General features: G+C 40.3%; 1 protein-coding gene across 2 annotated transcripts in view; it reads right to left on the minus strand.

The window, feature by feature from the left end:
• The window catches only part of VAT1L (vesicle amine transport 1 like), a 179,183-nt gene that overhangs the window by 11,252 nt on the left and 150,688 nt on the right, over positions 1–17,243 (minus strand). For both annotated transcript variants that reach the window (XM_060185132.1, XM_007516633.3), the window contains exon 8: positions 1,158–1,241. In XM_060185132.1, the coding sequence (XP_060041115.1) occupies positions 1,158–1,241 (84 nt within the window). The remainder of the gene's footprint in view (positions 1–1,157; positions 1,242–17,243) is intronic.

Consider the following 17,243-nt stretch of genomic DNA (forward strand, 5'->3'; position numbering starts at 1 on the left):
AGGGATCCTTAAGCCAGTCCTTGTGCTTCACTCCATGTGTGCTTAACCTGGAGTGCTACTGCCCAGCCCCCCGGGGGGAACTTCTTTGACAGCCAGGAGCTGGGATTGGTCTGCTTCCCCCAGGAAGGTGTGGAATTTGTTGCCTTGTATAGAACACCCCAAAGAGCAAGCTTGATATAAGTACTTGAATGCAAGTACTTGAAATTGTGGTGTTCTCCCAACATGTGGGAGAATACCCCAGGAAGTCCTGGTAGGGAGAGAGGGAATGAATCAGAGGGGCAAGGAATAATGTGTTAATCAGAGGGCTTCTGTTGGGGCAATTGGGGTTCATATCTCTCGGGGATCTCTGGGAGACTGTGAGAGACACACCTCAGAGTTATTTCATATGACAGGGAAGAAGTCAGGGAGTGACTAAAGTGGGTTATCTCTTGACATTATCTGGCCTTTGCAAGAGTATCTTGGAATTGAGTCTGATATGCTTTGGTTCTAGTGAATTTCCTAGATAGACGGATTTTTATGATGATAAAGGAAACAAAACAAATGGAATTGTCTGGAGAGGAGCCATGCAGTGGCACACTCCAGTTGAGTGCACATCTTATCATACAGAAAGATCTGGGTTCAAATCTCTGGTCTCCTCTGTAGGCAGGAAGCTTCATAAATAGTGAAGCGGTGCTACAGTTGTTCTCTCTCTCTCTCTCTGTATCTCTCTCTTCCTTTTCTTTCTCTCCACCGTCCCCTACACTTTCTGACTCCTCTCTTCTCAAATTCTGTCCTATCCCCTCCCCCCCAAAAAAATCATCTGGAGACATCCCAGAGGCAACTGACACTATTTCAGCAGGCATATGAATAGGAATGTATTAGGAATCACTAGTAATTCCTCCACTAGTGACTGCTAATAGTGTTTGTAACAGACATAAGCCAAAAGTTTCTATGCTTTCTGACCGTCATCAGATTGCTCCTGAAATTCTCTCAGTAAAGCATTTTCCCAATCTTCTGACCATCCATCTCAGTTTGTAACTAGACCCGCATTGTGACTAATCTCCATAACTATTGATGGCCTCCTTCCCAAGATCATCAGCTGCCTATATTTATCTCTCCTCTACCTGTAGCTGACCTACCTATATTAAACTACACAGATTTCTCTGTTTTTAACTTACCAGTGGAGTTGGGGTCTTTTCCACATCCAGAATTAACTTGCCAATGTTCCCTCTGTCATGGATTCTCTGCATGGCCTCCTTCACCTGAGAGGTAAAGAGGAAAAGAAGCACAAATTAGCTGAGACGTCACCCAAGTGTAAAGAAGGCCTGGAGAAATTAAAACACTGTGTCCACCAGGCGGTGCTATGATTCAAGTTTCGTGGTTAAGTCTTCTGACTTCAGACACTGAATCCAAATAAATTCTGTTCATCACTCTGATCTTGTGGAAGCAGCTTTATCCCTTTGAATCTAAACACTGAGGGTGATAACTTCCTAAATAAGTGCGTGAAACTTATCTTTTGAAAGGAAGTATGGGGATAAGAAGATAGGTATCTGGAATTCCAAAAGTCACATGCTATATAGAATATTAGGCTCTTCTGCCAGAGTTAAATTATGTCCTACCAGAGTACTTTTCAACAGTCATTTGTATCTTGATTACTTAACTGTTACATAATACTGATTTGTAGTTTTGTTAATATGACCCATTAGCCATAGCTGAATACAGTTATGAAAATTATTATGATTCTGGGTTAATTAGTGGAAATTTATCTCACTTAATGATTTCCCTATGATTGATGTTCTCCTCAGAAAAGAACCCACTGTTTCCTTTTGAATGATGGGAGTTTGTGGGCTTTGTCAGTTTAATGGATCCTCTACAAAAATCAGGGAAGTGAAGCGCTCTGGTGCTTAAGAGAGTGTAGAAAGGAAAATACAAAGCAGAACTTGGACTAGAATTGTTGTATTGCACCAAAGTAAAAGACTCTGGAGTAGTAGGGGAGGGCTCAGTCCTGGAACATGATGGCAGAGGAGGCCCTAGTGGGGGTTGAATTGTTAGGTGGAAAACTGAGGAATGTTATACACGTATAAACTACTGTATTTTACTATCAATTGTAAACCATTAGTCCCCCAATAAAGAAATTAAAATAAAAAAGTATAGAAAATGAACTGTAGGGGCTGTTATAAAGGTTCAATATGATGAGGCAAGAGCAAGAGAGAGTCCAATGCCTGACCTAGGTACCAACCTCTACATCTCTTTGTGAAATCTAAATGAAAACGCAGGATATTCTAATTAAAAAAAATAATAACAAGTTACACTTGATCTGGTTTAACCCCCTATCTCAGATTTTAAAATATTTTAGTTCTTTCAGTCTACTGATATTCATTAAATGTTACCTAAAGCTTAGATGCCATAGTTGAAAAAAAATAATAAAAGGCATATGAGCTTTACACTCTATAGTGTAACTTTTGGAACCCCAGATACCCGCCTTCCTATCCCCATTCTTCCTTTCATTTATTTATTTATTTAATCTTTATTAGATAGAGACACCCAGAAATCGAGAGGGTAAGGGGAGATAGAGAGGGAGAGAGACAGATACCTGCAAACCTGCTTCACCACTTGCAAAGCTTTCCCTCAGCGGGGGGGAAGGGGGGAATGGAGACTCAAACCTGAGTCCTTGCATATTGTAATGTGTGTGCTCAACCAGGTGTGCCACCACCTGGCCCCATACTTCATATCAAAAGCTAGTTCCATGTGCTTATTTCAGAAGTCATCACCCTAAGTGTTTAGATTCAAGGGGATAAAGCTGCTTCTGCCAGATCAGAGTGACAAGTAGAATTTATTTGGATTCAGTGCCTGAAATCAGATGCCTGCCTTTGAGGAACTCTGTTTGGGGGTGGAACAATGTTTGCTTATATAAAGACCAAAACTTCTCATTTGGAGAGAAACATAGTGAAACCAGGAACTAGTTCACCTGGTAAAGTCACACTTTTCCATACATGAGAATCCATGATCAAGCCTTGGCTCCACATAGAAACACTAGATAGGGCACCAGGGGAAGCTGTATGAATGGTGGAGGAGTACTGAGGTGCCTCTCCCTTTCTATCTCTTTCTTACTTCCTCATTGTCTTATCTACCTGAAATTACAAAGAAAAAAAAAGTCTACAGAAGCAGCAGAATTATATATGTGCAAGCCATTCTTAGGAAAAAAAAAAAAAACTGACATGGCAATTACATTACTTTTCTGAGCCTTGATCTATAATTCAAATTAGGGTGGGAACTTATCAAACAAAAGATACTCAATCACAGCTTTGCATGGAAGCAATTTAATGTCACAGAAGAAAGATTAAGCAAACCATGCCTTTAGATTTATCTACTGAAAGGAAATGTCAAGTTGTGGCTAAAGTACCAATTATAAAGAATGTACAGTAGGATTGAAAGCTGGTGTATAACTGTTAAATGAGAAAACTGATATATGCATTTTTTATTTATATCTTAAAATCGCTACAAAGAGATTCCGATAGCTGGCTAAATATCATGTAGGGGAAACAAATACCTTTTAGCTCTAGTGTCCAAGTATTTTTCCTTGTGAAATCTATATGGAAATGTAGTATCTCTTAAATACCTTATCAAGTCAATGTTTACTATTAATCAAATGAATCTCTAAGTGCAGTCTTTGGACAACTAGCATTGGTTAGGACTAGATTCTGTTTTATAGACTGAGAGTGTCATATGAGCGCTACATTTTTTTGACTCCAATATGTAATCCAGTAGGTTTCTTCTTTATCTTTGGAAACATTGCTTTTAGAAACACTTTAATGCATGGATGTGAAAACAGTTACTTCTAACTGAAATGCTTTATCTTCTGAAATGGCAGTTCCCACTTGCTGGTACTCATAGTCATATGTCATCTACCTTAAAATATAGGCTAGACCTAATGACTTGCTTTTTTTAAATTAAATTAAATTTTTAAAAATTTCTTTATTGGGGGATTAATGTTTTACATTCAACAGTAAATACAATAGTTTGTACATGCATAACATTTCTCAGTTTTCCACATAACAATACAACCCCCACTAGGTCCTTTGTCATCCTTTTTGGACTTATATTCTCCCCACCACCCACCCCAGAGTCTTTTACTTTGGTGCAATACACCAATTCCAGTTCAGGTTCTACTTGTGTTTTCTCTTCTGATCTCATCTTTCAACTTCTTCCTGAGAGTGAGATCATCCCATATTCAACCTTCTGTTTTTGATTTATTTCACTTAACATGATTTCTTCAAGCTCCATCCAAGTTGGGCTGAAAACGGTGAAGTCACCATTTTTAATAGCTGAGTAGTATTCCATTGTGTATATATACTACAACTTGCTCAGCCACAACTTGTCAACAACTCATCTGTTGTTGGACACCTGGGTTGCTTCCAGGTTTTGGCTATTACAAATCGTGTTGCTAAGAACATAGGTATACACAAATCTTTTTGGTTGGGTGTGTTTGGTTCCTTAGGATATATCCCCAGGAGAGGAATTGCAGGATCATAGGGTATGTCCATTTATAGCCTTCTTCTTTTTTTTTTAACCGGAACACTGTTCAGTTCTGGCTTGTGGTGTGAGGGATTGAACCTGGGAAGTTGGAGTCTCAGGCCTGAGAGTCTGTTTGCATAACTATTATGCTATCTACCCTTCTCACCATTTCTAGCCTTCTGAGAGTTCTCCAGACACGACTTGCATTTAAGCAATAGAAGAACATAGCAAAAATGATGAGATGTCATTTTGAGATTAGGTTGTAAAAAGGCTATGCTCTGTTTTATAATCTCTTTCTCTCTTTTTGTCCTTTGTTTTGATGACACAAGTGGCTGTAGGCTGACCTTTACTCGGTCCATGCCATAGGGAACTGACTGACCAAAACCTTCCCAATTATGAACTGGCCCCCCAAGGCAAAAAGCCCTTGAGGAACTGAGCCTTACCAATAACCAGCGAGAGAACTTGGAAGCAGATTCTTGATATGATATTACAACATCCTGTCCTCCCTGCTCCCCAACCTTGATTGTAACATTGTGAGAAATACCAAGCCACAGGCCCAAACTGAGTCATGGCCAGGTTCCTCACCCACAGAAATGCGAAGAACCTTGTTTTGTTTTTTATTAAAAATTATCTTTATTGCATAGGAACAGCCAGAAATGGAGAGAGAAGGGTGAGATAGAGAGGGAGAGAGACAGAGAAACACCTGCAGCCCTACTTCACCACTTGCAAAGCTTTCCCCTGCAGGTGGGGACCAGGGGTTTGAACCTGGGTCCTTGTGCACTATAACGTGTGCGCTCAGCCAGGTGCGCCACCACCTGGCCCCTAAGAACCTTGCTTTAAGCCAAGAAGTTTTCAGGGAAATTTCATTATGCAGTATTAGATGATGCATCCTTCTGCATATACATGCTTCTTATCTTCCAAGGTATATTTTATAACCATTGCACAGATAAGGATGTATATACTCAAAGATATAACCTATTTAAAGATTACATGGTTAATAGTCACAGAACTGTGGTTCTAACTCAGATTTGTCAGGTTTCAAAATGGTAACATTTCCCTAATTCTTCTCAGGCCTTGCTACCTCATTTGATACTCAAAGGCAGAGAAAAAGGATAGGTAATATCTCAGGAATGACTTCCTAGAATTCAGTTGCTTATTACTCTGGCAAGTCATTAAGCACCTGGAAACTCCTTGGAGACTAGAAACAGTTCTTAAGTTTCTTCTGTTTTCTTACCAGTGAAAGCTTATGTTGCTAGGGAAAAAAAAAAAAACCCCTGCAGGGATGGCTTAATCTGCAATTTTAAAAAACATTTCTTTCTGAAATGAACTGATTCCTTGAAGTTCCTTGTGTGGAAGATGGAGAAAGGCTTCGGCTTCTTTCTTTCTTTTCTCAGTTATGCTGTTTGAATTGATCTCTAAGATGTGCCTTCTCTAAGATGTGCCTTCTCTAAGATGTGAAGGGGTCTTTTGATGACTACTTGGGAGGAAAAAAATCCCTGCTTTTTTATAAATGAGTTCAGGTACACTGTGAGGCATTTCATGCATGTACTTCATTTATCTGTATACCACACCTCTTGGGTGAATGTTAGCACCACAGTTTCAAAGAAGAAAGAGATCCAAAGATGAAAACCCTTAGTTTCCATCTGAGAGGTAATAAGGTCCATATGGGAATCAGAGAGTAACTTCCAATTTGCAGGACTCAAGGAGGTTGGTTGGGGACTTTTGAGTGCTCCTTATCTATAAAAGTTTCCACACTGGATTGTTTAAACCTAGAGCACCTTCCACCTCCTGTCACCTTCTCTCTCTCTTTAAAAATGTATTTATTTATTATTAGATAGAGACAGAGAAATTGAGAGTGGAGGGGAAGTTAAAAAGGGAGAGAGACAGGGAGACACCTGCAGCCCTGCTTCACCACTTGTGAAACTTTCCTCCTGTAGGTGGGGACCTGGGGCTTGAACCAGGGTCCTTGTGCACTGTAATATGTGTGCTTAACCAGGTGTGCCACCGCCTGGCCTGACACCTGTCAGATTTTCATTGGGGGGAAGGGGGGTTATTCTTCCACACTTAGATAATGAGGGTTAACGATGCTCAATCTTTGTTTGGGGTCTCATTTGCTGTTTCATAATATTCAATTTCCTGTTGAATGGTGTGAAAGGCACAAAATCATTAAGGTAAAAATGACACCACTTAATAACCAAAGCATTTGGCCTGTGTTATGAATAGTAATAAGCAGAGTCACCTCAAATACAAGGGGAAATCAAGATAGATTATTCCACAGATCACTATACCCATTAGATGATAAATGAAATGCTCTGGAAAATAAAAAATGAGTAATATTGTAATTAAGAAATATATCTACCAAAGTCATCTGTGGATGATTACTCATATTAACACTGTCCATCTTGGAGAGGGATTGATGACTTGTTAAAATCCAAATGGGTGTTGAAAGTAACACTTTCACTGCAAGCAGCCATGGGATCTGGAATTTCTGTGTACTATCAAATAGCTGCAGGAGTCTAAGAGAGGAAGTTTTAAAAAAATATTTATTTATTTATTTTCCCTTTTGTTGCCGTTGTTTAACATTGTTGGGGTTATTGATGTTATTGCTGTTGGATAGGACAGAGAGAAATGGAGAGAGGAGGGGAAGACAGAGAGGGGAAGAGAAAGACCGACACCTGCAGACCTGCTTCACCACTTGTGAAGCAACTCCCCTGCAAGTGGGGAGCCGGGGGCTTGAACCGGGATCCTTAGGCTGGTCCTTGTGCTTTGCACCACATGCGCTTAACCTGTCGTGCTACCACCTGACTCCCGAGAGGAAGGTTTTGACTAAGATGCAAGAATGATTGGAAAAGTAAAATGTGGGGAGTCGGGCTGTGGTGCAGCGGGCTAAGCGCAGGTGGCGCAAAGCACAAGGACCGGTATAAGGATCCCGGTTCGAACCCCGGCTCCCCACCTGCAAGGGAGTCGCTTCACAGGCGGTGAAGCAGGTCTGCAGGTGTCTATCTTTCTCTCCTCCTCTCTGTCTTCCCCTCCTCTCTCCATTTCTCTCTGTCCTATCCAACAATGACAACAACAATAATAACTACAACAATAAAACAACAAGGGCAACAAAAGGGAATAAATAAATATTAAAAAAAATAATAAAAAAAAAGAAAAGTAAAATGTCAGGGACCATGGATTGACCCACTGAGGAGGTAGAGAAAAGATACAAACATTCAATTTCTTTTGGGGTCAGCCATGTATGGAGTCTTTATAATAATGCAATGCACCAGAGTAGTGACAAGTGAGGTATCTGGGATGCAGAATTAGAGATGTATAGCAAAGGCAGACATGCCTGGGACAAGCTGTCTGAGTGCTATGGACTGGCCTAAAATAGACCTAGGAGTAGGTGGCACATTCAGGTGAACACACACCTTACTATGTGCAAAGACTCAGGTTCAAGCCCCCAGTCCCCACCTGCTGAGGGGAAGCTTCACAAGTGGTGAAGCAGTGCTGTCAGTCCCCCACCTCTCTCCCCTCTCTCTTTCTCTCTCTCTCTTTTTGCATGCAAGGTTATTTCTGGGGCTTGGTGCCAGCACGATGAATTCACTGCTCCTGGCCACCATTTTTTTCAGTTTTATTGGATAGGACAGAGAGAAACTGAAAGAGGAGGGAGAGGTAAAGAGGGAGAGAGAAACAGAGACACCAGCGGACCTGCTTCACTGCTTAAGAAAATCCCTCTGCAGGTGGGGAGTCAGGGGCTCCAACTGGTATCCTTGCTCAAGTCCTTGTACTTCATACTGTGTGCACTTAACTGGGTGTGCCACCACCTAGCCCCCCCATCTCTATCTCTCTTTCCCCTCTCAATTTCTTTTCATCCTATCAAATCAAATCAATAAATATTAAAATAATAAAGAATAAAATGTGAAGTGGAAACAAAAGAAAGATTTTATATGTGTTTGAAAAATCAAAGTACTCCTTGAGAAACCTTGTTTTGTATAATAATGTCTTCATCCCTTTTTTTGAACATGATGAGATACTACAATTTCATTTTTAACATTTTCTTCATTTACTTATCAATGAACAAGAGAAAGGGGGAAGAGAGAACCACAGTATTATTCTGGAATATACAATACCAGGTTTGAATTCAGGACCTCATGCATCTATCCACTGAACAATCTCTTCAGCTATAGAGGTTTCCTGTGAAGCACTGTGTTTAGAGAAGGCAGTGCAAGACATTAACTTCTGGACCTAAGACTGCCATGTTAAGAGTCCCCATCTGGGAGTCGGGCGGTAGCGCAGCGGATTAAGAGCACGTGGCACAAAGCACAAGGACAGGGACTTAAAGATTCCGGTTCGAAACCCCAGCTCCTCACCTGCAGGAGAGTCTCTTCAGAGGCGGTGAAGCAGGTCTGCAGGTGTCTATCTTTCTCTTCCCCTCTCTATTTTCCCCTCCTCGCTCCATTTCTCTCTGTTCTATCCAACAACAGCGACATCAATAATAACTATAACAATAAGACAATAAGGGCAACAAAGGGAATAAATAAATAAATACTTTTTAGAAAATTAGAAAAAAAAAAGAGTCCTCATCAGCCCAAAGGTTATTTAAGGAGAAAAAAGCTGAAACTGAAAACAAACTAAAAACTGAAAGCTGAATCAAAAGTTTTTTTTTTCTTTACAGAATGAGGCAGAGGCAATTTATCTATACAGTGGGGGCACATGGTTCTTTGTCATCACACCAATTGACATAAGGCGTATGTTCTATGGGTGCTGTCACTGAGCAAGACTCCTTTTCTGCATGATCTCATGGTAGTGTCAACCTCAGGAACTAAGTGGGAGTTTGTCAAGCTGTCAATCAGTGATACTTAAAAATACTCTTCCTTTTATTCTGGAGCCCCTGTTGTTGGTGGGAAAATGTGAGATGAAACAGTTTAGTGAGGTGAAATGGCTTACCAAAGGTTAAACTATAGAATAGGGATAATAAACTCCAGGCTTCATACTGACTTCTGTATAACTAGATGTTGGTGTGGAAGCAGAGAGAGTATAGGGGTGGGATGCACATGCTCCTGGCTTGTTCATTGTATATGGCATTTACTCTACTTTCTCTCAAAGTTACTGAAGTCAAGAATAGTGGACATTTCAGGTCTGATAATTCCTGGTTGGGTGGGTGGCAGGCATCCAGTGCATTATGGGACGTGTAGTAGCATTTCTGGTATCTACTTATGAATATAAGAATGCCAATAGCATTCTCCAACTGTGACAAAGAAAAATGTCTCCAGACATTGTGCAGTGTCCTCTGGTGGTGGTGGTGGGGAAACAGCACACTATCCTCTGTAGTTGAGACCTGTAGTGTTAGGGGAACATTTCCTCACCCCCTATTCCTCCCATTGGCTTGATGTTCTCCAAAAACAAACACCTGCCTCACCTCGGCTCCACATAGCATCCAGAAGATTAGGTTATGCTCTGTTCCTAGAACAGGAAAGATTCTGTGGTACACAAAAGGCACCCAATAATAGGATGCAATATGGCCTCTGACCACAAACACTCATTGGTTAGATTAGTTCTCCTCAAAATGTAGATTGAAGTCTCTCATTAAAAGGAAGAAAAAGGACAAGTGGCCTCTAGGAGTGGTGCATTTGTCATGCAGGCACTGAGCCCCACCAATAATCCCAGTGGGAAAAAAAATGCAGTGTAGCTTTAAAAAGTTATGTTGACCTTGTTCCTTGGACTTGAGCTCCAGCATCATGGCCAAAACCAAGGAAATTGCATGGATGGTAGAGTGGTGCTGTGATATCTCTCCTCTCTATCTGCCTATTCCTCACTCCTCTCTCTGTGTGAAAAAGGTGAAGAATGCAAAATTGAGCTGGGGTGGCTGCTCAGTAGTAATATTCAAGCATGAGGTCCTAGGTTTATCCCCTGACACCACATTAAAAAGTACCTGGGTAGGGCACAGTTTAATAGTTGGCTTAAATATCTCCATATTTGCTAGAGTCACAACCACAACCCTTTCCATTCTAGGGCAAACTGAGATTTGGTCCCTAGTTTGGTTCTGTATGCTTTTGCAGAAACAAAACCACTTCATTTCTGCTCAATGTATTACAGACCTTCAGTGAATTGCTTTACTGTTCATTGAATCTACTCACTGTCTCTAGATGGCCTCTTAAGGGACCCAACAGCTGAGTTTCATCTGTATAAAGCTTCAGAGGGTGATCTTTGTGATGGTGCGGTTAGAGGAGGGATTTGTGTAAGTAAAATTGAATTAGGGGCTAACTTGGGCAACATATAACCATAATCAACCAGTTTGTATTCAATATAAGTAGAAAAATCAGAAGCAGCATTGAATGCTGGAAAAGTCTTGCTTGGATAAGTCTATTCCAGTTTGTTAAATGAGAATGCAGGGTCAAGTCTAATCCCATGGTTAGTAAAAAAACAAAACCAAGGGGGTCAGGTGGTGGTGCACCATGTTAAGTGCACATAACCATGTTAAGCATTCAAGGATACCAGCTCGACAACAACAGCAACAACAACAATGGAAAAAAGATGACTACCAGAAGCAGTGGATTCATAATGCAGGCACTGAGCCCCAGTGATAACCCTGGAGGTAAAAAAAACAAGCAAACAAACAAAGCAGTCATCTGTTGAGTGAAAAAATAAAAGTCCAGAGAACCTGGGTCTTGCATATGTAATGTGTGTGCTCAACCAGGTGGGCTATTACCTACTGTCAATATTCTAACAATTAGTGTTCATTTGCTAGTTGTGATAATTTTAAAAGGAGATACACTCCTTCACCTATTATTTTATTAGCAATGATAAACAGTTCTTAGCTGAGAAGGAAGATAAAAAAAATAAAAAAGGATTCCTTCAGAGGACCTAGTGGGGGTTGTATAGTTATATGGAAAATTGGGAATGTTATGCATGTACAAACTATTGTATTTACTGTTGACTGTAAAACATTAATCTCCCAACAGAGAAATTGAAAAAAAAATGACTTTTTATTGCTCACGGGGCCAGGAAATAGTAATCTCTCCCATGTGAGGACCTCAGCACCACACGGGAGAGCTATGGATGGCACCAGGGGAGTTCCAATGATGATGGAGCAGTACTAATCTGGTTCTTCTCTATTGCTCCCTCTCTTCTCTAAAAAAAAAAAAAAGAATGAAACAACTGGGTCCAAAGAAGGATGTCCAGAAGTATCACATATATGCAGGTGCCTAGGCTTGCATAAAATAAATGGAAAATAAAAAAAACTAAAAAGAAAAAAATGAAGAAAACATTCGAGTAAAATGTTTGCTAATTTAATACATCTTATTTGGTATTTAAAAAAAAAAGCCAAGAAATGAGTAAATGTTTATTCTCATCAAGAATAGAATAGTTGAGGAAAATATTGGATATTTTCACATTTCTTTTTTTTAAATTTATTTATAAAAAGGAAACACTGACAAAAAACCATAGAGTAAGAGGGCCAACTCCACATAATTCCCACCACCAGAACTCCATATCACATCCCCTCCCCTGATAACTTTCCTATTCTTTATCCCTCTGGGAGTATGGACCCAGGGTCATTACATTTCTTACAGAATTACTGGCTATCTTATTCCTGTTCATAGGGAGAATAAGTATACATCAGTGTGATCATATCTATGAAAATTGTATATTAACACAGGCTGTATCAACCTAACAATACTGTGTCTGAGTGCTAGGATAATAGCTATCTTTCCTTTTCTCCATTATTTATCTGTGTTTTTAAATGTTTACTCATTTTCCCTTTACTGATACATAATTGATATGTAAAAATTGGCATGTAACAAAAAAAAGTAAAAAAAAAGGGGGGCATGGGAGATAGCATAATGGTTATGCAAAGAGACTCTCATGCCTGAGGCTTCAATCCCTGGCCACCCCCATAAGCCAGAGCTGAGCAGTGCTCTGGTTAAAAAAAAAAAAAATATATATATATATATATATATATATATATATATCATATAACTAGTAAATACATGTATGACTTGATGGCTTTGAAACATGAAACAAACCATCACCACCATCAAGACCCTAAATATATCCATAACTTCCAAAGTTTTGTCACTTTATCTTCATCCTCATTATGATAATTATGTTTGACAAAAGCACATAACATTAGATTATGCTCTGAGAAAATGTTAAGTATACAATATGATATTGTTAGCTGTTATCATGATGCTTCAGAGCCTATTTCTCTTGTTTATAGTCTTGTACCCCAGACATAGCCTCCCATACTCTCATCCTCTTGCAAACTACCCTTCTTTCCTTTGCATCTATGAGTCTTACTAGTTTAGATTTCATAAATAAGTAAGACCAAATTTCTCCCCCCTCAAATGTTCACAGTGAGCATTTGTTCATAGTGTAGTAAGATTTATTTTTTTAATTTAATTTAATTTAATTTATTTTCCCTTTTGTTGCCCTTGGTTTTTTTTTGTTGTTGTTGTTGCTGTTGTTATTGATGTTGTCATTGTTGGATAGGACAGAGAGAAATGGAGAGAGGAGGAGAAGGCAGAGAGGGGGAGAGAAAGACAGACACCTACAGACCTGCTTCACCGCTTGTGAAGCGACTCCCCTGCAGGTGGGGAGCTGGAGGCTCGAACTGGAATCTTTAGGCCAGTCCTTGTGCTTTGCGTGTGCTTAACCACTGCACTACCGCCCAACTACCCGTAAGATTTATTTTTATGCAGCTTTGGAAAATGAACTGAAGGTCTCATGCAACAGTGAGTAGATTTAATAAGCACCCTCATCCCATTTTTTAAATTCCATATATGTATATAGAGGAACAGAGTGACACACACATAGGGAAAGACAACAAAGCACTGTTCCACCATCTATGGAGCTCACTTCAGTGCTGTCAGATATGTTCCCATAGGATACTGAGAATCAAACCCAGGGCTATACACTTGGTAAGCACACAATATACTCACTGAACTCACAGCCTTATGGTAAATTTGAAAAGTGATGCTGAGCAAAGAACCAAGTCCATTATGATCATCACAGTAGTAGATGATGTTACAGAGCAGGGGACAAGGGAGCTTATGGGAGGGAGGTTGCAGTCTTTCAGAGATGTGTAAGAATGATTGCTCCAGAAGAACGGCCAGAATACTGCATCTGGGAAGAAACTTCCCACCTTCCCTGCCTTAATTTGCTCTCTCCTGGTCTCCAGGATCCACCTTTAATTGCACAAAATCTTCCCCTTCCTGGAGTCAGTCTTTCAGAAGTCTGAGTTGTCCTTTCCTTATAGTGTTGCCTCCACTCTCAGTTGATGCCCAGTTCAGACTCCGTTGCCTCCCTCCAACATGGGTTTCAAGACCCTTGTTTTCCATGTTCTGCTTTCTTCATTCTTGTGGCTACTGATAAATACATTTGTGTATCGGTCATGTCTCAAGTGCTAGGGACTGTGCTGTAAATCTACTCATGATAATGACAGTAGTTTTAATGGCTAAGAGGTACCACATGGCCCATGAGTTGGACATGTTCCAAGTGCCAAATCTTTTTCGTGGAATAGTCTATTGGCTCTTCACTATCACCATACTATGCTGTAATTATTATCTTTTTTTATATTTTTGTACAGATATGGAAAAGGAGAATCAGGCAGGTTTATGAACCTACCCAGGGTCACAAGCATAGTAGGTATTAGAGCTAAGATTTCAGTCTATCCTGCTATCAAATATGGACAGAATAAAAGGTATCAGGTCTGGGATTTCCTTTAAAATACTCCAAAAAAATATTAGGGGAGGAGAGGCAAGAAAGGAAACAAAATCAGCCCCATGAATCACTGTGGAAGCTGGGGAGATGGGTACATGGCCAAGGAAAGGGTGGTTCTGTATTCTATAAGTGCTACTTAGGAATACATTTGACATTTTTCCCAAAACTTTCTAAAGTGTGAACTTTGAGCTTTGTTTCCCAAAGCACTACAATAAGAACAATGTCACTACTCAAATGCCTAGCCATACACTACTGCTATGTACCTAAGTATATGCTTGATGATGATTTTACATATGAGACTTAGGTTCCTCAGAAGCTTGGTCCTAGAGAAGTTCCAGGTGCTTATCCCCACCTCCCCAGCGAGAAAACTTCAGCACTCAGATGCTTAAGTGAAGAATTCATTTTTTGTAAGATATCACTTCCAGTAGTGAACACTGCCCCTGGGCTTGGCAGCATCCAGGAAGAGGAAGTCCCATGGCCACCACCTTAGACAAGTCCATGGCTGTGGAAGGGTACCAACTGCTCCATTCCAACAAGAGCTATGTTTTTCATATGAATGAAGAAACCTAGGAGTTCAAGAGGAGGAAATGACTCAATTTAAATAAAAGTAACATTTGCCTTGTGTTCTTAAAGGGGGGGGAGGCATTTCCAGGAAGAGAAAAATGTATGTATCAGAGCAAAGACAGAGTCCTGAGTGGATACAGATGACTTATCCAGGGAACTGGGAGCCAGTGAGGAGGCACTGGGTCTTGGGGTTGTTGAGCAGGGGAAATAACTGTGGGCTGAGCTTTGTGGTGGATTCTTCCATGAGCAACAGGGTATTAAGGAAGGTCTTCACTTGGATATAATGAGAGACACGTATCTTGGGAAGATGGCCTATGCCACAGGCAGGGCACAGGGCTAGGAAGGAGACCAGTGAGAAATGGGCATTAGGGGTAATGCTGAAGTGAATCTGACAAAGGCTGTAGGCTGGCTGTTGAGATATCATTAAATCCCATCTTGCCTTTAAGATTCCTACAGGTTGACTGGAAGTCACTCAATTCCCCAAAGGGTGGAAAGATTCTGTAAGATGACTTCAGTTTTGCAAGTCTCTCCATTAAGAACAGAGATCTAAGGTCATTTGACTGATCTTCATCCATTTTAATTTTCATTAGGAACAATGACCTTGATGATTCAAGAAGCTTCCTTTACGTCAGCATCTGCGTGACTTTGACATCTAATTTTTAATTATCTTTGCCCATGTATCAAGGCACAGAAGGAAATTGCGGGGGGTAGGGAATGAATCTTTTCTTTCCTGCATATTTCTCATTTGCCTGGTGGCTGAGTCCCCCCCACCTCCCCTAGCACCAAAGAATATCTATTAGCCTTGAGACTAAGTTACTATGGCAACAAGGTAAAAACAGGCTCAATATAAGAGACAAAAGCAAGCAAGAGCCCTGGTCTCTTCTACAACTTTACATCCCTGCCCACAGGTCCAGAGCCAGTTGCAAACTGGAGTTCACTGGTTGGTCACACTAAAATGATGATGATCTCCAAGGACAGAGTTGGGACAATCATCAGATCCCCTGGAGTCAGGGAAAAGTCCCCATAACAGCAAATAATTTGGTAGAAGTAGGAAGGATGACAGTCCACCCATACTAATAAGAATACCAGTCAATGCCCATGTTCAGCGGGGAAGCAATTACAGAAGCCAGACCTTCTACCTTCTGCAACCCACAATGACCCTGGGTCCATGCTGCCAGAGGGATAGAGAATGGGAAAGCTATCAGGGGAGGGGGTGGGATATGGAGATTGGGTGGTGGGAATTGTGTGGAGTTGTACCCCTCCTACCCTATGGTTTGTTAATTAATCCTTTCTTAAGTAAAAAAAAAAAAAAAAAGAATATGTCCTAAGGAAATAATCCTGTATCTGCAACTTTTTCTTAATTTTTATTTTTTATTAGTGATTTAATCATGGATTATAAAATTATAAGATAATAGGGATATAGTTCCATTCTGTTCCCATCACCATAGTTCTGTTACCCATCCCCCTCCAGTGGAAACTGCAGCAGTTCTCCCAAGGTCACAGATATGGGCTGGCTTTATATCTATCTCTCTATTTTTGCCCATTTTTCTATGGTCCTGTGTTCACTTCCTTTCTAAGTCACACCTCCACTGATTGTTACATCTGAGTGCCCTTCTTTTTCCCTCTCCTCTCTCAGATAGATGAAACAGTGCCTGACTTCTCCCAGTGTTTTCCCATCTGGAATTTTTTAAAAGCATTTTAAGTGACTGGAGACATAGTTCAGCTGGTAGAATGTAGGACTTGCATGCCTGAAGCTCTTGGTTCCAGTGGTACATGTACCAGAGTGGTACATGGAGCCCTGGCATTTCTCTATTTTTCTCATATATATATGTCCAAAAATTTTGTGGGAACACTGACATATTAACTAAAAAATGAAAATAAAACAAAACAAAAAAACAGCTAGATGTGCAGAAGCAGGGAGCTGTGAAGTTAATTCTGATACACACATTTGATAGAAAACAATCTGGACACAAGAATTTATAGTGCTACACAAAATAACTGATGCCTGAGACTCTGAGCTCCCAGATTTAATTCCCAGTACTCCATAAGCCAGAGATGAATGGTGTTCTGAGAAAAACAAACAAACAAATAATAAGACAGTTTAAAGTGCTGATAAGCATCTATAATAGGACAAAAGCATTCAGAAAATCTTTTTTAAACAACATGATCATAATTTCTAAAAAAAAAAATTAAATCAACAAATCAAAGAAAAACAAATGGGCTGGGAGATAGTTCCCTTAGGTCTCACCCCTGGCACCACAGAGTGGCACCATGACTAGCATGGGGATGATCCATGCATGGTAGAGTAGCTAGTAGCACTGTGATTTATGTTGTCTATCTCTCCCTGTTCCCCAGGAAATAAAGAATAAAAAAATTAGACCAGGAAGGGTGCTCTAGGATACCATACATGCAGGAAGCAGTGGCTTCATTAAAAACAGAAAGGAAGGATGAATGAAAATCAAAGCCATTTGAAAAAAAAT

This window comes from Erinaceus europaeus, chromosome 2 (assembly GCF_950295315.1).
Source record: "Erinaceus europaeus chromosome 2, mEriEur2.1, whole genome shotgun sequence".
In the NCBI taxonomy this organism is placed as follows: Eukaryota; Metazoa; Chordata; class Mammalia; order Eulipotyphla; family Erinaceidae; genus Erinaceus; species Erinaceus europaeus.